Source organism: Ranitomeya imitator, chromosome 4 (assembly GCF_032444005.1).
Source record: "Ranitomeya imitator isolate aRanImi1 chromosome 4, aRanImi1.pri, whole genome shotgun sequence".
NCBI lineage: Eukaryota > Metazoa > Chordata > Amphibia > Anura > Dendrobatidae > Ranitomeya > Ranitomeya imitator.
The window spans coordinates 253,355,171-253,382,206 of NC_091285.1; the positions used below are offsets into that span (position 1 = coordinate 253,355,171).

General features: G+C 40.2%; 1 protein-coding gene across 2 annotated transcripts in view; it reads right to left on the reverse strand.

The window, feature by feature from the left end:
- Positions 1–27,036, reverse strand: part of TAFA2 (TAFA chemokine like family member 2) — a 523,041-nt gene that overhangs the window by 104,374 nt on the left and 391,631 nt on the right. Inside the window, exon 3 of one of the 2 annotated variants that reach the window (XM_069764505.1) lies at positions 14,997–15,103. In XM_069764505.1, coding sequence (XP_069620606.1) covers positions 14,997–15,102 — 106 coding nt within the window. In that variant the 5' untranslated portion in view covers position 15,103. Of the gene's footprint in view, positions 1–14,996; positions 15,120–27,036 lie in introns of both variants that reach the window. The other variant, XM_069764504.1, reaches the window with a different exon arrangement.

Consider the following 27,036-nt stretch of genomic DNA (forward strand, 5'->3'; position numbering starts at 1 on the left):
TTGTGTTCTCCATATGCACGTGTGCGGGATGTTTTGCCGCCCATGCTGATGGTAAAAAATGGACAGGTCTACATATGGGGTCTCGGACACATGGTCCGTGGAAATACACTGACATGTGCACAGACCCATTAGTTTCTATGTGTGTCAGTGTCTCCGGGACATGTGAAAACTGTCACCACACGTACCGGAGACACGGATTTGTGAAACAGGCCTTAAAAAGGGACAGAAAATGGATTGCACACTGATGGTATCCATATGCTGTCTGTGATTTTCATGGACCTATAGATATTTCTGTGTGATTTTAATCCATCACTCTGAAGAATGGACAATTCTATCTGTGTTTTTCATGTTTAGAACTCGTACCTATTATAATCTATGGAGCTGTTCACATGCAGACTGAGTGGTTCACACCAAAACAGAGACATGTTTAATTTTGATCCGAGTCAAAGTTGCCAATGTAGGTTAATAAAAAAAGTGATGAAACACTGATGGTAAAACTGACACTTTGTTCAAACCTTGATGAATATCTGATCCATGAGGGTATGTTCCCAAGGTCAGTAAATGCTGCATACTTGCATAGCATCCAACCCACAGAGGCCAGATGTTACAGCATAGTGGATGGGATTTCAATAAATCCCATGCCCGCTATGTGTGCACCGACTCACCTGCAGAGACGGACTTGCAGTGCATCTTTCCAGACCGCAGCATGTCTATTTATCTTGTAAAGACACGAGCCTCCGCAAGATAAATCTCACCCATACAATGTATTGGATACGGTGATTCCACATGGTTTAATGAACACATGCAGACTCACCTGTGTTCAAAAGCTGCCAGCGCTGCCGTTTAGTAACCGTGGGAACATACCCTAAGGCCTTTGTCACACTTGCATGTGCAATGCCAGAAACTCGCATCAATACCCAGCACTACCGCCGGCACTTGGGACTGGAATGTGCCGCTGCATGTATTTCTATGCAGATGAATGCTCCAGTCCAAACCGCCGGCGGCCGTGACGGGTATTGATGCGAGAAACTCGTTCGAGTTTCTCGCATTGCACATGCAAGTGTGACACCGGCCTAAGGCCAGCATCACACTAGCGAGTTTTGGATGTATGAGAGGCGCAGAAAATACGGATTGCACACGGTACAATGATTCTCTATGGCCCAGCTCCTATCTGCCGTATTTTACGTATCCGTATTATACAGTCTTGTACGGCCGTAGAAAATCGCAGCATGCTGCGTTTGTCAGCGTATTGCGCAAAAAATCCACCAATGAATGTTAATGGGGGTGAGAAAAATACGTATTACACACGGACCAACAGTGTGACTTGCGAGAAATACGCAGCGGTGTTCTATAGAAAAGCCGGTAATTCAGTGTGGTGTACAGTAAAATCACACTGACAGGTTAGACTAGAATAGCTAAAATAAATGTCTACACATAATATAGGGGTATATATATATATATATATATGTCAGTGAGACACACACATATATATATATATATATATATATATGTGTATATTTCATACAGCGCTAGATAACAGAAAAGCCGGTAATTCAATTGCCGGCTTTTGCTATCTCCTTCCCAAACCCGACATAATATGAAACATGGCTTACATACAGTAAACCTTTTCATATCCCTTTTTTATTGCATATTCCTCACTACTAATGGTAGTAGTGTGTATGTGCAAAATTTGTGCGCTCTAGCTGTTAAAATAAAGGGTTAAATCGCGGAAAAAATTGGCGTGTGCTCCCGCGCAATTTTCTCTGCCTTAGTGGTAAAGCCAGTTACTGAGGGCAGATATTAATAGCCTAGAGAGGGACCATCGTTATTTCCCCCCCTGGCTAAAAACATTTGCCCCAAGCCATCCCAGAAAAGGCACATCTATAAGATGCGCCTATTCTGGCACTTGGCCACTCTCTTCCCACTCCCGTGTAGAGGTGGAATATGGGGTAATGAAGGGTTAATGTCACCTTGCTATTGTAAGGTGACATTAAGCCAGGTTAATAATGGAGAGGCGTCAATTATGACACCTATCCATTATTAATCCAATAGTACGAAATGGTTAATAAAACACACACATTAATAAAAAGTATTTTAATGAAATAATGACACATGGTGTTTTAATATTTTATTATACTCTTAATCCACCTGAAGACCCTTGTCACCTGAAACAAAGTTAAAGAAACAAACAACAATATTCCATACCTTCCGTCGTTACAGTTTTGTCCCACGCTGTAAATCCATCTGAAGAGGTTAAATCATTTTACACCCAGGAGCTCTGCTAATGCAGCTGTGCTCCTGACTGTAAAACTTGGTGAATGAATGGAATGCAGGGGAATGTACTGTAGTTACCTCGAGTCGCGGTGATGCACCCTCTGCTGGATGAACTCATATGAACTCGAGCCTGGGAACTTTTCAGAATATTTTCCCACGCTCAAGTTTATATGAGTTCATCCAGCAGAGGGTGCATCACCATGACTCTAGGTAACTACAGTACATTCCCCTGCATTCTATTCATTCACCAAGTTTTACAGTCAGGACAAGTGAAAGGGTGACAATGAATTGAACTATTGACTTTCATGCTCCATAAGTAACCGTCCACTACTACTTCCAGCATGAAATTACCATCATTTTATAGGCAATCTTCTTGGCTAGCTCATGCATAAATTTAACTTGCAACTTTTTAGCATATGATTAGCTATGTATATTCTTGTCATGTCACTACATTGTTACTGTTTTGCTTCTAATAATAAAAATTTAATTTTTTGTTGTTAAATATTAATTATTCTTATTCTTATTCTGTACCGAGCACATGGTTTCTTGCTGACACTATCAAAAGCTATTTCTGTGTATGTAGCTCAGAGTATAAGTTAATGCCATATACAGAAGACACGTGATCAGTGTTGAACATATATAAACGTATCTTAGGAGTGTGTGGGGGCTTTTGTCACGTGGGACGGTCACCTCCCTGCCTTCACCATCATTCTCCATGGACATAAGACAAGACACGAGGAACAACAGCTGTTAGCTACTCCATGCCATGATGACCTTCAGACTTCACACAGACAGATGACTTTTACCATTCAGGACCTTGGGAAAGATGAATAACAAGACAAGCGCTGATATTTACACATGGACACTCTGTTTGTAATTGTTTCATCTACCTTTTATGTTTTTGCTGCGATGGTGGATAACTCAATAAACCACTATACTTTCGTCAGAATATCATGACATTTTTCTTTTAAGAATAACGCACCTGGTTAAGTCTTGATTAGATATTTTTGCGCAATAACGATTTTTAACATTTGGCCTAGCCAGCCAGTTTTGATTTTTTGTGCTATTTTTGCGTGAATTTCCTTCAATCTTGCACACGGGGGAAGACAGACGAGTTCCGCTAGATTGTGCAAGTATTCAGGAATTCCACTTCAAAACTTCAAGTCACAAAGAACTCATACAAGAACCTACGAATTACGGAGACTTTAACAGGTGTCAGACGGATTGACAGCAAGCACTGGTAGTGCTGAAGATAGATGTGCTAAAAATAGCCGTGCTGAAGTCCGGAGCCCAGCGTTGTAAAAGCAAAGGGATTACAAGCTGAGATTTCAAGGTAAGACAAATGGATTTGATTAATTCATATGCTAAATCAAGTCAGATAGAATTTGTAAGTTTGTATGGATCTAGCTTAGAAATATTTTGGTCTAATTTATTTGCAGAATGCAGAATAGCGAATTCAAATTTGAAATTAGATTCTAAGCTAATGTTTAGGAAAAAAGAAAAAGAGCAACTGAAAAATATTTTACATATGGTTTATGTATTTAACGAGTTTGTGACAGAGAAGTCCAAAAAAGACAGCGTAGAAAGAATTTCTAAGGAAACTAATGATGTTCCCAAGATTGACTGTAATGGGAAGAGTGAGGAAGATGTGACACACGTATCTGTAATGACGATGACCACCCAAAGTGACATTGACTTTGTGACACAAGATGAAAAACAAGATGGAGGAAGTGTAGGAGTCATGACAATTGACAAAGATGATCTACGAGGGACAGATGTACAAGGGCCACTAAAAATAGAAGACGACTCAGAGTCCCAAGAACTCCAACTTAAATCTAGGAAAATCCTGCTAAAATTATGCAAAATCATTCCTGCATATGATGACAAAATCCATGTGTGCACAAATTCAGAGATATTTGAGAGTTTTGCTGATAAGTTTGATTTGACTAATGTGCAGAGAAATAATTTGTTTAAAATTTGGCTTCCGGTAATCTTCTCCAGAAGACTCTCACTAAAAATGCAGACTGATGAGTTCCACGAAAAGATGACTGATGTAGAAAGATTAAGAATTTTGATTTTCTGTGGATTGAAAGAAAATTATCCAGATCTTCATATTCTTCTAAAATTGAAGATTGGCCGGGAAGAATGTACTTTTACTTTTATGGCCATTTTTGAAAGGACTTATAAATTGGTCTGTACGAATTTGAATCAACAATCCATGATAAATTGTTTTGTAAACAAGTTTAAATTCTTAAATCCTGTATCTCGTGCAATTGCTTCACAGAAAGATTCTTTATACGAATGCGCAAAATCCCTTGATTTTTCTAGAAAACACGAGAATCTTGAAAGGAAAACACATTTTACTAAGTTTTTGAAACCAGGCAGAATTCAATCTTATCAAAAGCCAAAATCAAAATCTTCAAATCTGATCCAAAATCAAATCTATGAAGTACGAAGAAAATTACATATTTGCTACAAACCCTATGAAACGATTCAGGAATCTATTAAAGAAATTCCTTTGAAAGGGTTAAAATCTGAAGGCTCAGATCTGTCGGAAATTGACAGATGGAAGCAGGTGTGCAACAGCATAGGGAGCGAGCTGAACACTCCGTTTTCACAGCTCATAAGACTAAAGATGGCAGTTTTAGGTTTTCAACAAATTATCAACAGAGAGGTAAATTTTGGGATAGGGATTGGCTAAAAATGTAATTACTGGTATATTATATGATGAGTTATACAATGTATTATTTATTAATGTAATTATTTTATTCTATATAATTCTGCAGTTACATATATTAATATAATATACAGTAAATACTGTAGCATATTTGTATAAGTAGAGATTATATTAACTGCATTTTTATATATATAGTGAAATAATTAAAATTTACTCCAGTAAAAAATATTTAGAATTACAATTAAATACATTTATTAAATATATACATATGTATAAGATATCTAAATTATTTTGTTTTGAAATAAATATGAAATTAACCTTTATCTTTCATTTTCCCTTAGAATTTTACTTTCAAAGCGAGGATTGAACAAAAAAATACCTGTTTCATGAATTTATGTCTTATTCACACAGGAAGTTATATTAACTGCATGATTTTTATATATTTAACACTTAAAAATAAATAATATATATCTAACAACCTAAAAATGTGTGTACTACATGTAAATTTTCTTTCTGTAATAATCTAAAACGTGTTTTTTTCCTCCCACTGCATGGTGTGACATATGTGAGTTAAGGGATATCATATAGCCTTGTTTTAGTTTTAGAAATTTTCCTCAGGCTTTGCATTCAACCGGATTCAGTTACAGGCTTGTTCCAGGATTAGCTGTGAAACATTCAACTCGGGTTTCTTGTAAATGGGTCCAGTCCTTTCTATAGGTTAAAACATAGTGTTAGATAATATTTGGGGAATATTCAAAGGAATATTAGAATACTAAATTTAATAGATTACAATGCGCATTGATTAATAATTAGGATACAATATTTTGGGTTAATATATGTGTATTCTTTGTATGTGAAATACATTGTGAACGTCTATGTGTGTCACATGTGACAGATGACAGAAGTGTATGGGCAGCTGCTAAGGGTGAATCCAATGTAAGAGTGACCAGAGCGTGGTATGTGGAATGTGGAATGTGTATGCACAGTTTGACTGAGGCCTCATGATTTATGGTATGTTTGAAAGAAAAAAAAAAAAACCTTTGTGTTTAATTTAATAATAGCATTCCGTTAAATTATTAGAATATTAAGATATATTTAAATATTATTCAACATATATTTCTTGAGTGATTATTATTTAATAAGTACAATAATACATCAATATGATTTTTCTAGAAAACCTACATTTAGAACATTTTCCCAAATGATAATTTTATGATATTCAGTGTTTTTTTATGGTTACATAGATGAGTACACATCTTCAAACAAATATAAGTCATAAAGCTGATATGACAGTTATAAAAATAATGATTTTTCACTTGAGTTTTTACAAATTAATTTTTTCATAAAATAATATTTTTTGATATTAAGGGGGAAATGTGTTTTTGATCTTGATCACATCATCACATTTCATCAATACCTCTTCTTCACACATTTTAATAAAGAAGAAATATTAATAAGGTATTATTGGGTATAATAACAATATATATTATAAATGTCATTTTTTTTCCTCAATTAAGGGTATTATATGCAAAGTTGCATAATTTCAATATTTTGGTGATCCAAGGTTATGACAACATCTACATGAGGAAAATATTAAGGGAATGTGTTACTGAGACATAATCTCAGCATTTGTCATCAACATATAAAGGTCTTATTCTTATTTTTTATTCTCATTTTTATTTTTAATTTTTAATTTTTTTTCATCAACAAATGAAGGCCTTATTTTAATTTTTCATTTTTAATTTTTTCTTCATTTTTATTTTTCATTTTTATTTTTCATCTTAAGAAAAAATCAATATTTAATAAAGTAATGTCTACAAGCATATTGCTTTATCAAATATAGTGATCATATGGTTTCATTATATAAGAAATGTTTCAATTCTAAGTTAAATACAACAATTCTTTCACTCATTCATTCATTCATATATATATACTTATTTTGGTTCATGGCTATACATACTTACATATTATTGGTCTACTGAACATAATTTAATAAAGTTTTAATACTAAATATCAGCACTTGTTACATAAAAGACACACTGACATCTATGGGTTCAAAAAGAAATTACACCTCTGACATAAAAATGTCCAATCACATGAAGAATATGGTTAATAATATACTATCATTTATTATTATTATTATTATTATTTTATTTTTCTAAATATAAACTCCATTTTAATATCATTTAATAATTATATGGATATTATTGATTGCTATGGTACGCTGTGATATTATAAGTTAGGAAAATTACCAGATTTGGTATAGAATAGGGAATGAAGACTTCAATCAAGATACTGACGTTATGTTAATAAAGACTTTACATTTTTCTAAATTCAATTGATTCTAAAAAGTTGCAAGAAGAAATGCCACAAGGTAACAATGCTCTGATTTCTGAGTAATAATAGACTGTGTCAAATACAATTCATGTCACCATTTACAACTACAGCATCCGTCACTGACTATGAGTACAGTATCAAAGATGAACTGTGTTATTATGTTCTGATCACGATCCAGTGGTTTCCTATCACCTATAAGACTTCCATGAAAGCTGGTGAACACTCAGGTAATTGTCAGGACGCTACAACCCTGACATGTGTCCTGTGCACTAAGGACTGGTTATGGTGCTATGTTTGGCAAGGAAGAGTCAATGTACCCCTTGCTGTGCTGACCAAAGACGTCACACCTGTCCCAAGACCAGTGCGGATGATATGAGGATTCCAGATGATTTCCAAGGCGAGCCAATGTAAGTCCAGGTCTCTAAAGGTGATACTGCACAGATATTAAAGCTACATTTCATCTATGAACTTTGTTTTCTTATCAACATTTGATTTTATGGACTTTGATTGACACATGACACACAGTCTCTACATATCTACATGCTATCATCTATTACAAAAGACTTATAATAAAGATTGTTTAAAAGAACCAAGAAGACATCAATATGAAGACCAGATGACATCAGACCTGAGATGCTTCAAGTAGATATAGGGAAGTATAATAATCTATATAATTTTATATGAATATTAGTCACGGCCTACCATAACATGAATTTACATATCATTATATTATTGAGAACATATAGCAATATTATTATTGATATTACTATTTATTACATTATTTTACCAAAGAAGAAAGTAGATCTTATTAATTTGAGGGTTCCAATCAATGTCTATCACCCTCAAAAGGGGGAATTGTTAAATATTAATTATTCTTATTCTTATTCTGTACCGAGCACATGGTTTCTTGCTGACACTATCAAAAGCTATTTCTGTGTATGTAGCTCAGAGTATAAGTTAATGCCATATACAGAAGACACGTGATCAGTGTTGAACATATATAAACGTCTCTTAGGAGGGTGTGGGGGCTTTTGTCACGTGGGACGGTCACCTCCCTGCCTTCACCATCATTCTCCATGGACATAAGACAAGACACGAGGAACAACAGCTGTTAGCTACACCATGCCATGATGACCTTCAGACTTCACACAGACAGATGACTTTTACCATTCAGGACCTTGGGAAAGATGAATAACAAGACAAGCGCTGATATTTACACATGGACACTCTGTTTGTAATTGTTTCATCTACCTTTTATGTTTTTGCTGCGATGGTGGATAACTCAATAAACCACTATACTTTCGTCAGAATATCATGACATTTTTCTTTTAAGAATAACGCACCTGGTTAAGTCTTGATTAGATATTTTTGCGCAATAACGATTTTTAACATTTGTATTGTGTAAATCCACTTTTGAATCCTTCTGGGCATGCTCTCGATCAGACTCAAGCAAGTCTCAACTGAAATCTGATCCCAGGTCTGTTCTGCACGTTCCCAAAATTGGTGCATACTGGTCAACTCATTTGGGTATGTATAAGGCTTTTTCTCAACTCTAACCACAAGTTTTCGATTTGGTTGAGGTCTGGGGACTGAGGGGGCTACTGCAGCCCTTTACTTCATTGTCGTTCCACCATTTCTTTGTCAATCTCGACATATGCGTCTGGCCCTTGACCTGCTGGGACACTATGTCATCCTTTTCATATCCATAGTACTCGAGTGTACAAAGTAACTCGTCTTGTAGGATACTCACATATAGCTTAGCTTTGAGACCACCATTGATCCTGGTCAAGTATCCAACGCCTTTGAGTGTGATACAAACCCATATCATTAGGCTTCCTCCACTGAACCTGACATTTCCATTAATTTATCGATCTATTATCCCCTTTTTTCTTTTTTTCTTCAAGATCGATTTGCACCCATCAGAGCCTAGTCTATTGACTTTCATTGCATTGCTCTAAATCACCTGTTTCCAATCTTATACTGTCCACTTTTAATACTTTATTGAAAATTCGAGATGACGGTTCTTATGATGATGATGAAGTTATTATTATTATTATTTATTATTATTATAGCGCTATTTAGTCCATGGCGCTTTACATGAGGTGAATCATCTTCACCATCTTTTTGGGCCAACATTCCAGACTTGTGTAATGTGTGTTGCACTGCGCTTGAAGGGACATATGTGATCTCACTATTATGAAGCACATGAGCCACCTCCACTGCTGTGTTTGTCACGGATAGATATTGTGATGAGCCAACTTGATGACTCCGATATTTTTCCTGGACGTCCACCTCTTGGCTTTTGAATGGAAAGAAGTACTTCATTTCATATTCTTCCAACTGTAATGGCACTCACATGATGCAGTCTGGAAATTTTCTTGGCAGAGAGACCACTTTTGATGAGCTGGATAATGCTGTTTCTCTTATTATGGGAAATCTTCTTCATGGATGCTCCTAAAACTAGTTCACTTGGGAATCAACTTAATAACACAATGTGCTATTAGGGAATGTGAGAACAGGTTGTAATTTGGTGTTATGCAGGAAGAAAAAGATTATTCCACCACCAGGAGCAAAATAGTAAATATGCTGTGACATGAAAAGAATCTGCATAACTAATCATATGCTAAACAGTTGCAACTCAAATTTATGTACTAGATAGCCAAGATGATTGTCTATGAAATGACGGTGGTCTCATGTTCAGAGTAGTAGTGGATGGTGAGATATGGAGCTTGAAAGTGTAAAGTCGACATATTGGAAATGTTATTAATTAATTATTTTGTACAGCATTAAACTAACTAGTTTAAGGATATCAAAATTGAAATTGATCTAAATTTACCACTAATAAAGCGCAATGTGTCACTAAAACAGCAAACTCGAAATCACTGAGATACATTGAAGCATTCCAGAGTTATTACCGTATGATATAACATTGGTTAGATTTTAAAAAATTTGCCTGGTCATTAAGGTCAAACTTGGCTAGGTCACTAAGGGGTTACGAGACATTTTGTCACTTGACATTTGTAAGCAGGCAGTTTGTTTTCTATGATCTGTTCTCAAAGTGAAATTAATGGAGTTTAAAAAAAGTACTTAAAGAAAAAACATTGTTTTCATTTTTAATTCATACATCAAAATTTAGACTACACACCTAAAAGGGCCCCACATTATTGCATGCAAGTTTGCTTCCTATACCCCTTACTCTTCTATTTGATGTTTATGTTAACTAATAGGGAATATACTACAACTAGAAGGTGGCCCAATTGTAACGCATCGGGTATTCTAGAATATGTATGTATATAGCAGCCACATAGTATATAGCACAGGCCACGACATATTCTTGAATACCCGATGCATTAATACAGGCCACGCAGTATATAACAGTGGCCACGCAGTATATAACAGTGGCCACGCAGTATATAACACAGGCCAAACAGTATATAACACAGCCCACGCAGTATATAACATTGCCCACATAGTATATAACACTGGCCACGTAGTATATAGCAGCCATGCAGTATATAAAGCAGCCCACACAGTATATAACGCAGCCCACACAGTATATAACACTGCCCACATAATATATAGCAGCCATGTAGTATATAACGCAGCCTACGCAGTATACAACATTGCCCACAAAGTATATAACACTGCCCACGTAGTACATAGCAGCCATGTAGTATATAATGCAGCCCATGCAGTATGTAACATAGCCCACGTAGTATATAGCAATGTGGGCACTATATGCGTGGTTAAAAAAGACTTAAAATAAAAAATAAACATATACTCACCTTCCGAAGTCCGATTGAAGTCCTGGCGCCTGTGTGCGGTGCACGCGGCAGCTTCCGGTCCCAGGGTTGGTATGAGCGCAGGACCTGTGATGACGTCGCGGTCACATGACCGTGACGTCATGGAAGGTCCTTCTCGCATAGCATCCTTGGCACCGGAACCTGTCGCTTGCACTGCCGAGGACACCGCGCCACGTCGGAAGGTGAGAATAACCTTTTTTTATTATTATTATTTGTAACATTAGATCTTTTTACTATTGATGCTGCATACGCATCATCAATAGTAAAAAGTTGGTCACACAGGGTTAATAGCAGCGTTAATGGAGTGTGTTACACCGTGGCATAACGCGGTCCATTAACGCTGCCATTAACCCTGTGTGAGGGCTGACTGGAGGGGAGTATGGAGCGGGCACTGACTGCGGGGAGGAAGGAGCGGCCATTTTGCGGCAGAATGTGCCCGTCGCTGATTGGTCGTGGCAATTGTCATGGGCGTTTTGCCATGACCAATCAGCGACTTGGATTTCCATGACAGACAGAGGCCGCGGCCAATGAATATCCATGACAGACAGACAGAAGGACAGACAGAAGTGACCCTTAGACAATTATATAGTAGACTAGATGGCGGCCCGATTCGAACGCATCGGGTATTCTAGAATATGCATGTCCCCGTAGTATATGGACAATGATGATTCCAGAATTCGCGGCACACTGTGCCCGTCGCTGATTGGTCGAGGCAACCTTTATGACATCATCGTCGCCATGGCAACCATTATGACATCTACGTCGATACTGTGCCCGTCGCTGAATCAGAAACGTGAGATGTCTACGTCCTTTATGACATCATCGTCGCTGTGCCCGTTGCTGATTAGTCGAGGCCTGGCGGCCTCGACCAATCAGACGCGGGATTTCTACGTCCTTTATGACATCATCGTCGCTGTGCTCGTCTCTGATTGGTCAAGGCCTGGCGGCCTCGACCAATCAGAAACGCGGGATTTCTACGTCGTTACTGTGCCGGTCTCTGATTGGTCGAGGCCTGGCGGCCTCGACCAATCAGAGAGCCGGGATTTCCAGGACAGACAGACAGACAGACGGAAAAACCCTTAGGCAATTATATATATAGATAGGCATGTGGGTACACTAATCGTAAACTGTTCATTGCCTTGGGATGTTTGTTGATAGCCCTCCCGTGAGTTGATACATTTGTGAAACATTTTGCAGCACCATCTTTCTTTTGGTATGTCTCATTGACCTGTATTAATTGTTGATCACTATTTAAGCATTAAGACACAATACTAGGAATGTATTGTAAGTTATGTCTATCCTAATGACTGTGAACCAAACAAAATGGTATCTAAGCCAAAAGCTAAGTTCCGCATTAAAATTGCCATTAAAATTTAAAGACAAGATGCTAGAGAATTAGAAGTAAAATATATTCACCATATATATTACTCAGGAGTAATTTCTATTGCAAATGTATTGCTGACTGAATCAGAGTCAATTTAGTTCAAGCAAATGCAGTAATGCCTTTGCTATTTAAAACACTGTTACTAGATAATAAAATAATTACTCCTTCAAAATTCTGGACTAAAATTTTAGAAGGACAATAGAATGGCACAATAAATAAAAAAGAAGTAGGAATAAATAGGTGTAAATTGCAAGAGTGGAAAGCAAACTGTGTTGCAAAAACAGGAGAATTTAACTTATTCAGGAGATTTTATTAGTGGAAACAATCACTGGTCAGCATCCATGGCATTTAGCTAAGACAAACACAACTTTTAGCAACTCTTTTAACATGTGAAAACTATGGCTACTGCATGCTGAGGATAATATACTATTAAACCTGGGTGTAGATATAGTAGGTGAGGGGATCCTCTCTGGGGCAAAAGACATATAGCCACACAAAGAATTGTAAGAATAAAATGTCAAATTATTCAGAAGCCCCATTACATACAGATTAATAAAGCAATGAAAACCTTAAAAATCATTATGCATAAGTTCATTCTTGTGGTGCTATCAGGCCGACTTTTATCATTTAGCTCAGTACTTTCTAGAACCACGAACCCTTAAAACATTTTATGTAGAAATAGTTAATGCAATACATGAAAAAAAATCTTGTTAAAGTGAGTATAAAGAGGACTAGTATGTCATCTCCTCCACAAGCACAAAGGATTCACAAAGGATTTAAATATAAAGACTCTGAATTTACTTTAGAACCACATTTCTAACTATTAAGAAAATATACACTGCTGACTTTTTTCTTTCTGTACTTTACAAAATTTCACAGCTAAATATGTTAATTGTATGTCTTATTTCTCTTAACAACAACAACTATGGACATTATGGACAACTTTGATTTGGAAAAAATATTTTTACACATTAGTGGTTGCTTTTAGTTAAAACAAGTGCACTCCGTTTCAGTCTGCAGTGTTCAGTCATTCATTTTTGTTAGATCCTTAAGGCTACGTTCACATTAGCGTTTTGCGTGTTTGCGTCGGGCGACGCAGCGGCGACGCATGCGTCATGCGCCCCTATATTTAACATGGGGGACGCATGGACATGCGTTGTGCTGCGTTGTGCGACGCATGCGTTTTTTTTGCCGCAAGCGTCGAGCGCAGAAAACGCAACAAGTTGCATTTTTCTTGCGTCCAAATTTCGGCAAAAAAGGACGCATGTGTCGCAAAATGCAGCGTTTTTGCGTGCGTTTTGGTGCGTTTTTATTTGCGTTGTGCGTTGCGTCGCCGACGCAGTGGCGCACAACGCAAATGTGAACGTAGCCTTACAGCCTGCTCTAACTTGCAGATTTTTCTCTTGTGGGAGTGTCCTTTCTAGTAGCATAGGATGGATGTGAGCTCTGTGTGTATCCAGGGTGCACAGCAGCTTATAAATCAGCACAGCCAGGCTTGGACTGGCCCACAGGAGAACAGGAGGATCATCCGGTGGGCCCCCATGGATGAGTGGGCTAACAGCCTTTTATCTGAGCAGCACTCTATATTTGACTCACATTGTACAGACAAAGGCAGCTTCTAAATCATTTAACAATCTACTAAGTTTATTACTATAGAAATTTATGAATGACAATAAAGTGGGGCCCTGGAGCTGAGCTTACTGGTGGGCCATTGAAACCCCAGACTGATACTGCACACAGCCCTATTGAAGCAATAATTTAATTTTCACGTCCTTTCCTCCTTACCTTTGCTTTCAATATGTTAGGGCAAGTAAGGTTAGGCAATGGGTTGAACCAGATGGACTTAACGTCTTCCTTCAACCTTAATAACTATTCTACTATGTTCTCTGTCCTCACAGACATTGCAGAAAACAGTGTAAAACCATTGTCCACTCTGCTAGCTCTAACACTGCAAGAATGGTGAAGGAGAGCAGAGAGAGGTGTCAGAGCCAGGAGCAGACTTTGTGATGGATTGTAATCTGGTTTGAAAAACAAGCAGCTAGATGATGGATTTACAGACACTGCAGTACCCAAATGGTATAACATTTTTAATAAAAACTATTTGTTAAGTTGCTTAAATTTACACTTAAGACACAATTGGGCAATAGAAAAAAATATTTCCAAAGGTCTACATAGCCTCTAAAAATATATAAAAATGTTACATTTTAGCATATGGTAACATGCAAACACCAAATGTATACAATATGAATAATTATATAGCTCCAAATATAACCATTTGAAAAGTTGTGTTTGTAATTCTTAAAAATAAAAACTCTAAGATTTTCAATTCCATTCATTTCATTTATTTCTCCTCCTAAATGTAATGTTGCTCTACTCTTGTAGTAGTTATAACAAAACATATTTTTAAATCAGAAAACAATGCCCCATCCATCCATTTTTTCTATATTAAAAATAAATATCTTACTTATAAATTACCTTTATATTTAAGACAAATCTGTTTTCATATGAAGAGACAGCTTACCTCTTTGATGAACTGCCCCAACCGATAACTTGCCCCAAAGACTTCCAATAAATATTATTATGAGAAATGTCCGTTTTGTTGCCTTCTGCAGATATCTTCTATTCATTCTGTTACAAAAATAAACTGCAAAATGATTATTGTTCAATATCACCCTTTTCTTACTATGCTAGGTATTTTTTTATGATAGTTTTTTTTAAATACAGGTGAACATTATTTGTTGTGAATGTTGACTTGAGAAGTTGATTCTGATATTATATATAGAAGAGAGACTGCTATGCTCCATCCATAGGCTAATGGCATATTTTTACTGCCTAGTAGTGTTGATTACTTTGCCTTTATACTTATATGAATAAGCATCAAAAGAAAAAGTGATGGCAAGAGAAGTGAATATTGTTCATTTTCATGTAAGTTCATCCATGATTCAATACAACTTCTAACTATACTCCTACTCCAATAAGGCTTTTAAGATGTTAATAGTGGATTATATATTTCATAAATTCAGATTATTTTTACATTATCCAATTTTCATTTGAACTGGCAAAATATTCAATAGGCTGTAAGAAAGACACTGACACTGTGCACTAGATCTATGTGAAAAACACCCTATACTAGCTTTACCTGTGCAATTCTAAAACTAGGCAATCACCCCCTCCATGAATGGTAGGCATGTGAGTGGTTATTTCATCAGTATTTTGCACTTTTGATACCTCCGTCTTTATCCAAGGAGGCTGTTGCATTCTGTAGTGCAATGTTCCCCAACTTCAGTCCTTAAGAGCCACCAATAGATCATGCTTTTAGAATCCCCTTATTTTTGGACAATAATTCCATAAACCATGCAATAGTAAGGAAATCCTGAAAATATGAAAATTTAGTACCTATCTACCACTTCTTGCTGCATGAAATGTCCAGGGGCACCAGAATCTAGGTAAGCTGTTTCAACAAACCATGAACCTCCATAAGATATCAACATTAACAGAACTACAATGGAGAAGAATTACTTTCGACCAGGGAGGCTTTTCCTACTGACCCTAATATCTCTTAGAATAGCTCCAAGAGTGGAGAGGTCTTGGAATCAAGGCGGTCCATGGCTGGAGCAAACTGTAATACACGTGTATCGTGGTCCCACTCGCCACGGACTGGGAATAACCTGGAGGAGCGTAACTAGGTGACTACCTAAGTTTTCACTAGAGTCCCGGATGGTGTGGTTAGACTTGCACCACAGGTGGACACCAGGTCAGGTCTCAGATCCTGGTACTCTAGGTCAGATCCTGGTACACCTGCAGCTGACCCCAAGGGTTAGGAAAGTAGACAGACTAGGAGTGCAAGGTGTGACTGGATACTGGTAGAACAAATAGTAGTGCTAAGACAGATACGACAGGGTAGTAAGCACAGGTACATGTTTATGTACCACTGGAGCAGATTCAGGCTTGTATACCACAGGTGCAGTTTCAGCTTCACTTACCGCCAGAGCAGTTTCAAGTTCAGGTACCACCGGCGTAGTTTTAGGCTCAGATATTGCAGGCGTGGTGTCATGTTCACATACAACCAAATCGGGTTCAGGTACTGCTGGAGCAATTTCAGATTCAGGTATAACCAGAGCAGATGCAGGCTCAGGTATGGCAGATACTGTTTCTGGTTTTAAAGTGCAATTAAAGATCAGACTGGAACAGTTACTAGAACAGATGCAGATTCAGGGACCTGACAACAGACTTGCAGCTAGGAGACTGCCAAAATTTAATTGTTGACCGGGCACCTGCCTACAGGTGGAGGTGCCTTAAGTACTAAGTACCTCCCAGCTATTTGCTGGAGACACATAGTATTGTGCTGTCTCTTTAAGAGACCGAGAGTTTGCTTGCACGCACCCTAAGTGTGCCGCCAGGAGAGCAGAGTGGTGCGCACCGAGGCTGGGATGCGGGAGCCAAAGTAGGGGACACAACAGGGCGGCCCGGGCTGTGAGTAAGTCAACGCCAATGCTGAGAGAGAGAGACAGAGGTATGCAGGGACACCGACGTTAAACATGATCTGGTTCTTGAATACTGGAGTTGGGAAACGCTGCTGTAGTGCATTAGTTTTGTGACCTTGGTTAGTTAATATGGTAGCCTTTTTTCTACTATGTTTTTGGATTTTTTGGTGTTCTTTTGCTTTGCTTTTGTTTAGGAAAATAATCAACATAATATGAAGGACAAGCACATAGATCACTCTGTTATTCCTTAAACATGTTGTAAAGAAGTCCACTCTGAACTGGAATTACCGGTACCAGGGGCTATAATCTTACCAAATGTATCAGCTGCAGGAAAGAAGAGAATTCCTGGCATAATTCTCCCATGAGTGGTAGATTATTACATTGTTTACATTTATATGTAAAACAAATGTAATCTAAAATGTCATTTACATCTAATCAAAATTTTGATTATTATGATTTGTTGCAAACAATATTTACTCATAACTGAATTTTTTAGGTAGTTAAACTTCATTTTTGGAGAAGAAATTAAACTCTGGTTCATGAAAACTATTGAGTGGTTAACTGAAATAATTGTAACTCTTTCTATTGACAGTTGTGCTTTTTTTGACAGATTTTGTTCATTTTCTCCCACTCTATTCATACTCAAATCTTAAAATTTGTGCCAAAAGATAAATAATATTTGGGCAGCCGTGCATTGCATGAGAAGTGACTTCAATTATTTCAGTTATTATCCTGAATGTATTTCAATATTTTAATGATTATCTGTGAAAAACATTTTAAGCAACTTACTGTATATGGAAAATTAATCAGGTTTTACTAGGTCTGAATCTGTGACAGAAGTAATTAAGGAGTTGATTCAGCGGAATAATAATCCATCCGTATCTTTTGGATAATCCTTAAAAACGTTAAATACATATGTCAGAATTATATTGTAAAGGTTTACTGGAGTATTTCTAGCAGCTTTTATAGCATGTAATACAAATAGAAATCGTTAAAGCCTACTCTATAAAACACCAGCAGAATATGCAGTATATAAAAGTAAAAAAAAAAATTCCTGAAGACTGGCAGTAAAAAAAGTTTAATCTCCTCCATATAAGCATCCTTTAGTGGATTATCTACTTGGAATTTACTGCACAGAAACATTGTTTCTACATGCGGTAAAAAAATTATATCGAGTTTTCTTATACTTTACTAGTAAACTACATATGAATCTTGACAAAACTATTTTGTTTACTATCTTGATATACTTTATACTGTTAAGAGCAATGTAAGTTTCTTCTCAGAGAACATGCTACTGACCTACAATATTTTTTTACTTAAAATATTGAAACTGTGATTTCTTGTACTGATATGTTTATGTGTTTTGCTGGAGGCTGGTGGCCATGTTTACAGAAGACTTGTGACTCAAACACAGGCAAGAGGCAAGACCTTGCATAATAAGACACTTTATGGGTTCGTGCAGACGTCTATGGATCTTGGTCCAATTTCAAACCAAAATGTGACTGGCAACTGCTTTCCAAGCTTGATAGCTTCATATATTTCTACTAGCTATTGAACCCGTTCTACGCCCGGGTGGCTAGCATCTATATTGGTATATGGTCTCCATCCTGGTATGTGCTGCTCCATCCTGCATCCCCATCCGGTCATGGGCTGCCCCATCCTGCTTCTCCATCCTGACATGTGCTGCACCCATCCTGCACCCCCATTCTGACATGTGCTGCTCCCATCCTGCACCCCCATTCTGACATGTGCTGCTCCATCCTGCGTCCCCATCCTGTCATGTGCTGCACCCATCCTGCGCCCCCATCCTGCCATGTGTTGCACCCATCTTGCGCCCCCATTCTGTCATGTGTTGCACCCATCCTGCGCCCCCATTCTGTCATGTGCTGCTCCCATCCTGCGCCCCCATTGTGACATGTGCTGCACCCATGCTGCGCCTCCATTCTGACATGTTCTGCACCCATCCTGCGCCTCCATTCTGTCATTTGCTGCTCCCATCCTGTCATGTGCTGCTCCCATCCTGTGCCCCCGTTCTGTCATGCGCTGCTCCCATCCTGTGCCCCCGTTCTTTCATGTGCTGCTCCCATCCTGCGCCCCTGTTCTGTCATGTGCTGCTCCCATCCTGCGCCCGTTCTGTCATGTGCTGTTCCCATCCTGCGTCCCCGTTCTGTCATGTGCTGTTCCCATCCTGTGCCCCCGTTCTGTCATGTGCTGCTGCCATCCTGCGCCCCCGTTCTGTCATGTGCTGCTCCCATCCTGCGCCCCTGATCTGTCATGTGCTGCTCCCATCCTGCGCCCGTTCTGTCATGTGCTGCTGCCATCCAGTGCCCCCGTTCTGTCATGTGATGCTCCCATCTTGCGCCCCCATTCTGTCATGTGCTGCTGCCATCCTGCGCCCATTCTGTCATGTGCTGCTGCCATCCTGTGCCCGTTCTGTCATGTGCTGCTGCCATCCTGCGCCCGTTCTGTCATGTGCTGCTGCCATCCTGCGCCCGTTCTGTCATGTGCTGCTGCCATCCTGCGCCCGTTCTGTCATGTGCTGCTGCCATCCTGCGCCCGTTCTGTCATGTGGTGCTGCCATCCTGCGCCCGTTCTGTCATGTGCTGCTGCCATCCTGTGCCCGTTCTGTCATGTGCTGCTGCCATCCTGCGCCCGTTCTGTCATGTGCTGCTGCCATCCTGCGCTCGTTCTGTCATGTGCTGCTGCTATCCTGCGCCCGTTCTGTCATGTGCTGCTGCCATCCTGTGCCCATTCTGTCATGTGCTGCTGCCATCCTGCACCCGTTCTGTCATGTGCTGCTGCCATCCTGCGCCCGTTCTGTCATGTGGTGCTGCCATCCTGCGCCCGTTCTGTCATGTGCTGCTGCCATCCTGTGCCCGTTCTGTCATGTGCTGCTGCCATCCTGTGCCCGTTCTGTCATGTGCTGCTGCCATCCTGCGCCCGTTCTGTCATGTGCTGCTGCCATCCTGCGCCCCCGTTCTGTCATGTGCTGCTCCCATCCTGCGCCACCATTGTATTATATGCCCCCCATAAGAGGCTCCATTATATATGCCCCGTATGCTGCTGCCATATATAAAAAAAAAATACCATACTCACCTATCGTCGCTGGGCGCCTGGCCTGAGCAGGCGGGGACACCGGCGCGCTGTGGGGGTCAGGTGCCGGAGTCACCGCTAGCTCAGGCCCCCAGCACTTGCTATACTCACCTGTCTGGCCCGTTCCAGCCATCTTCTGGGTTCTCTGCTGTGACTGTTCAGTCAGAGGGCGGCACCGGTGCGCATTAAGCGCGTCATCGCGCCCTCTGAACTGGGAACGTCACAGCAGAGGACCCGAGAGACGGAGCCGCAGGCAGCGCTGGAACGGGGGACAGGTGAATATACTTACCCTCCTGGCGGTCCCTGACTCTCCGGTGGAGATCGCGGTGTGCGTTCAGTTTTTACGCATACCGCAATCTCCTGGGAGCGTCACTCTGTGAGGCCCAGACTGCGCCGGCGCTTGCGCTTGCGCAGTCTATAAAGGCTTCGGACAGAGTGACGCTCCCAGTGTTATATTATAGATGAGGCTGTCATTTTCGGGTGAGGAGACCCACGGCCAGTCCGTATATTTGAGTTACGTGCTTGGACCAATTTGCATGGCGACAAAAGAGGGGAAAAAAATTCTGTTACCCAAAATTGAAAGCACACAATGTTAGGGCTAGCGGAACGCACCAAATAATTAAATAGACAGAATAAGGTGCGTTCGCAGCCCGGGGTCCACCGTGCAGAGATGGAACCTGCTGCTAAGTAATGACGGACTATATGGCGGTACAATGAGAATACACACATGGGTTAACTTCACCCTGTATGAAGAAAGCGATCCCTGTTACATCACAGGGTCGCAGTACTGCACAGAGAGCGCAAGCAAGGAACCACAGAACTCTATCCCAGGACACAGGATTAGAGTTCGTGTAGACCTCTTGCGATCAACACCACAATTGTGGTATCAGAGTAACTAATATGCACAGAAGTGCATGCTGTGCCACACTAGAGGATGCAACTAACCACCCAGACTTGGGTAAGGTAAGCGCTCTAATTGTGCACGGCGCTGCACTGGCGGTCACAGTAGTTAGACGCTGTTTACGTGTGGCTTTGTGCTGATAGCTTAGCCGGGCGCTAGATAGCAGACATCCACCTTTCGCGAGCAGTCATACACAAGGAAGGAGATGTTTAAAGAACGACTTGTACTCATCAACGCACACACGTTTTCAAATGTATACTAGCGCATGGCCGTGTGGCCATGCAAACCTTTTATAGCTGCAGCAAGTACAGGACCTTCCGAGAAGGACCAATGGGAGTCTGCCACAGAAGAAAAACACCTTTAGGACCTTCCTAGAGGACCAATGGGATTAGCTGCAGTATCTAAGCATGTGACCCCCGACATCCTATGGGAGGTTGTCCCGTGGGCATGCTCAGAAAGGGAAAATCTGGACTTAGTCCCAGAAAGACCTGCTCGCTGCTGAACATTGCTGGCTACAAGGACAGAGCCTGGAAGAGCAGTAGTAACCAGTCATCCAGTATTAGCATGAACTAGACGCTAGGACTGATGTCTCTGCTGAGCAGACTCCACTGCGGCTGGAGAAGAATGGGAGACCGCAAGGGAGATGGTTTGAGATTCCCCCTGTGCAGAGGCGGGAACTTGACACCTAATACACCTTTAGATTTCTTTCATGTTTAATATGATATATTTTTAAATGACATGGAAATTAAATTTTAACCCTTTATCAACATGACGATATTCAGTTATACGTTTTCATTTTTTCCTCCACTTTTTAAAAAGCTATACCTTCTTAATTTTGTCTTCGACATAGCCAAATTAGATCTTTTCAAGACAAGTATTCGTTTTGAATGCATCATTCAATGTACTGGAAAATGGAAAAAAAATCCCACATGTGTTGAAATTGCAAAAAATAAAAGCTGAATTTCGCCAGTTTTTTGTGCGATTTCCCTTTACAGTTGTTATTGTATGAAAAAAATGACTTGAAAGAAAATTCAGCAGGCCAGTATTATTATAGCTGTACCAAAATTGTATTGTTTTTTTATTTAAGTGGTAAAAAAAAATGAAATTTGTAAAATTAAAATTTCTCTATTTTCCAAGACCCATAACAGTTTCATTTTTAAGTTAATGAAACTGGGCGACTGTTGTTGTGCAATGCAAACTGGTGTTTTTATTAAGACTAGGGTTGAGCGAAACGGGTCGGTCATTTTCATAAGTCGCCGACTTTTGGAAAAGTTGGGTTTCATGAAACCTGACCTGATCCCTGTGTGGGGTCGGCCATGCGGTACGCGACTTTCGCGCCAAAGTCGCGTTTCAATGATGCGAAAAGTGCCATTTCGCAGCCAATGAAGGTGGACGCAGAGTGTGGGCAGCGTGATGACATAGGTCTCAGTCCCCACCATCTTAGAGAAGGGCATTGCAGTGATTGGCTTGCTTTCTGCGGCGTCACAGGGGCTATAAAGGGGCGTTCCCGCCGACCGCCTTATTACTGCTGCTGATCTGATCATAGGGAGAGGTTGCTGCCGCTTCATCAGAAGTAGGGATAGCGTTAGGCAGGGTACATTAACCCCCAAACCTCTTATGCTGTAGCGATTTCCACTGTCCAACACCACCTTTTCTTAGCAGGGACAGTGGAGGCTAGATTTTTTTTCCTCAGCGCTGTAGTTCATTGGGCTGCCCTAGAAGGCTCCCTGATAGCTGCATTGCTGTTTGTACACCGCTGTGCAAACCAACTGCTTTTTCAAAGCACAAATCCTGTTGCTCCTTCCTTTCTGCACAGCTATCTTGTTTGTTTGTCCACACTTTTGACTTTTTTTGTGCAGCAGTCCACTCCTTGTTATCGCTGCCTGCCATACTTTGCTGAGATTACTGCAGGGAGATAGTAATTGCAGGACAGTCCCTTTTTTTTTTTGTTTCGTTATATCTCTTCAAGCCACTTTCTGCCACAGAAAATATACTCTAATACAGTGGCCCAGATTTATTCACTAGTCTCCCTGAAGAAAAAAAAAAAAAAGGGTGCAGATTAAAATTGGCAAATCTGTATCAGTGGCAGTCCTGTGTGTGACATCTGTGTCTCATTTTCTGGCACAGAAAACATACAGTCTAACAGTGGGCCTGATTTCTTGCCAATTCTCCCATAAAAAAAAAATTGTGGGAGATTAAGATTGGCAATTTTGCCTCAGTGCCAGTGCTGTGTGTGGCATCTGTCTCTAATTTTGTGCCACATTAAACCTAGTGTGTAATACTGGGCCAGATTTCTTTTAAATTCTCCCTGAAAAAAAAAAAACTGTGGGAGATTAAGATTGGCATTTCTGCTTCAGTGCCACTCCTGTGTGTGCCACCTGTCTCAAATTGTGTGCCACATTAAACCTAGTGTGTAATATTGGGCCAGATTTCTTTTAAATTCTCCCTGAAAAAAAAATAGTGGGAGATTAAGATTGGCATTTCTGCTTCAGTGCCACTCCTGTGTGTGCCACCTGTCTCAAATTTTGTGCCACATTAAACCTAGTGTGTAATACTGGGCCAGATTTCTTTTCAATTCTCCCTGAAAAGAAAAAATAGTGGGAGATTAAGATTGGCATTTCTGCTTCAGTGCCACTCCTGTGTGTGCCACCTATCTCAAATTTTGTGCCACATTAAACCTAGTGTGTAATACTGGGCCAGATTTCTTTTAAATTCTCCCTGAAAAAAAAATAGTGGGAGATTAAGATTGGCATTTCTGCTTCAGTGCCACACCTGTGTGTGCCATCTGTCTCAAATTTTGTGCTACATTAAACCTAGTGTGTAATAATGGGCCAGATTTCTTTTAAATTCTCCCTGAAAAAAAATAGTGGGAGATTAAGATTGGCATTTCTGCTTCAGTGCCACTCCTGTGTGTGCCACCTGTCTCAAATTGTGTGCCACATTAAACCTAGTGTGTAATATTGGGCCAGATTTCTTTTAAATTCTCCCTGAAAAAAAATAGTGGGAGATTAAGATTGGCATTTCTGCTTCAGTGCCACTCCTGTGTGTGCCACCTGTCTCAAATTTTGTGCCACATTAAACCTAGTGTGTAATATTGGGCCAGATTTCTTTTAAATTCTCCCTGAAAAAAAAATAGTGGGAGATTAAGATTGGCATTTCTGCTTCAGTGCCACTCCTGTGTGTGCCACCTGTCTCAAATTGTGTGCCACATTAAACCTAGTGTGTAATATTGGGCCAGATTTCTTTTAAATTCTCCCTGAAAAAAAATAGTGGGAGATTAAGATTGGCATTTCTGCTTCAGTGCCACTCCTGTGTGTGCCACCTGTCTCAAATTGTGTGCCACATTAAACCTAGTGTGTAATATTGGGCCAGATTTCTTTTAAATTCTCCCTGAAAAAAAAATAGTGGGAGATTAAGATTGGCATTTCTGCTTCAGTGCCACTCCTGTGTGTGCCACCTGTCTCAAATTTTGTGCCACATTAAACCTAGTGTGTAATACTGGGCCAGATTTCTTTTCAATTCTCCCTGAAAAGAAAAAATAGTGGGAGATTAAGATTGGCATTTCTGCTTCAGTGCCACTCCTGTGTGTGCCACCTGTCTCAAATTTTGTGCCACATTAAACCTAGTGTGTAATGCTGGGACAGATTTCTTTTAAATTCTCCCTGAAAAAAAAAAATAGTGGGAGATTAAGATTGGCATTTCTGCTTCAGTGCCACTCCTGTGTGTGCCACCTATCTCAAATTTTGTGCCACATTAAACCTAGTGTGTAATACTGGGCCAGATTTCTTTTAAATTCTCCCTGAAAAAAAAATAGTGGGAGATTAAGATTGGCATTTCTGCTTCAGTGCCACACCTGTGTGTGCCATCTGTCTCAAATTTTGTGCTACATTAAACCTAGTGTGTAATAATGGGCCAGATTTCTTTTAAATTCTCCCTGAAAAAAAATAGTGGGAGATTAAGATTGGCATTTCTGCTTCAGTGCCACTCCTGTGTGTGCCACCTGTCTCAAATTGTGTGCCACATTAAACCTAGTGTGTAATATTGGGCCAGATTTCTTTTAAATTCTCCCTGAAAAAAAATAGTGGGAGATTAAGATTGGCATTTCTGCTTCAGTGCCACTCCTGTGTGTGCCACCTGTCTCAAATTTTGTGCCACATTAAACCTAGTGTGTAATACTGGGCCAGATTTCTTTTAAATTCTCCCTGAAAAAAAAATAGTGGGAGATTAAGATTGGCATTTCTACTTCAGTGCCACTCCTGTGTGTGCCACCTGTCTCAAATTTTGTGCCACATTAAACCTAGTGTGTAATACTGGGCCAGATTTCTTTTCAATTCTCCCTGAAAAGAAAAAATAGTGGGAGATTAAGATTGGCATTTCTGCTTCAGTGCCACTCCTGTGTGTGCCACCTGTCTCAAATTGTGTGTCACATTAAACCTAGTGTGTAATACTGGGCCAGATTTCTTTTAAATTCTCCCTGAAAAAAAAAATAGTGGGAGATTAAGATTGGCATTTCTGCTTCAGTGCCACTCCTGTGTGTGCCACCTGTCTCTAATTTTGTCCCACATTACACCTAGTGTGTAATACTGGGCCAGTTTTTTTTTAAATTATCCCAGAAAAAAAAATAGTGGGAGATTAAGATTGGCAATTCTGCCTCATCGCCAGTGCTGTGTGTGGCATCTGTCTCTAATTTTGTGCCACAGAACCTATACTGTACAGTATAAGAGTGGGCCACATTTCTTCAATATTCTGCCAGAAAAAATAAATAGGGGGAGATTTTTATTGGTAGTGTCTGCATCAGCGTCAGTCCTGTTAGTGGCATATCTGTCTGCCACTGAAGCTGTGTACTGTTATACATTGGGCCTGATTTTCCCTGCAGTCTCACCCATCTATAAAGGGATATATAAATCCAACAGAAGTTTGAGTTCACCTTGTAACTGGTTTTACAGTAACAAATACCGTTAGTTTGGTTACGTTTTTCAAACAATGAGGAAGTCTGGTGGAAGAGGTCGTGGCCGTGGGCGGTCATTGCCAGCTGGTAACGATGGTAGTGGTGGTGGAGCATCAGGTGGTCGTGGGAAAAGCAATATAGCACCTAAGTCTCGAGTTGTTGAGCCAGGTTCGTCGTCTGGCTATACAAGGCCTCGAACGCTCCCTTTTCTGGGAGTAGGAAAACCGCTTTTAAAGCCGGAGCAGCAAGAACAAGTTTTGGCTTTCCTTGCTGACTCAGCCTCTAGCTCTTTCGCCTCCTCTTCTGAAACTGCTAAATGTAAAAGCAGCGCGTTGTTAGTGGATGTTCACGGTCAGGGACAAGTCGCTTCCTTGTCTTCTTCACCAAGAACAACAGAGAAGGATGTGTCAGGCGACACAACGGGTTACTCCATGGAGCTCTTTACACATACCGTTCCTCAGTTAGAAAGTGAAACAGTTAACAGGCCATGCCCATTACAAGTTGAATCGGACATGGAGTGCACAGATGCACAGCCACAGCCAGATTACTATGCTGTTCCTTTGACTCAGACCAGAACATTGCCCTCGCAGTGTACTGATCAAGAATCAGACCCTGATGAGACTATGGTGCCCCGTCACGAACGCTATACCACCGGCTTACACGGTGACACAGACAAAGTTGCACACGAGATAGAAGAGGCGGTCATAGATGACCCAGTTGTTGACCCCGATTGGCAGCCATTGGGGGAACAGGGTGCAGGCGGCAGTAGCTCTGAAGCGGAGGAGGAGGAGCCGCAGAAGGCATCAACATCGCAACAGGTTCCATCTGCCAGGCCCGTATCTGGCCAAAAACGCGTGGTAAAACCAAAACCAGTTGTAGGACAGTGTGGACATCCGGTTAAAGAAGCTCAGTCTGCAATGCCTGAAAAGGTATCCGATAGTAGAAAGAGTGCAGTCTGGCATTTTTTTAAACAACATCCAAATGATCAGCGCAAAGTCATCTGTCAAAAATGTTCAACTACTTTAAGCAGAGGTCAGAATCTTAAAAGTCTAAATACAAGTTGCATGCGTAGACATTTAACCACCATGCATTTGCAAGCCTGGACTCACTACCAAACATCCCTTAAGGTTGTAGC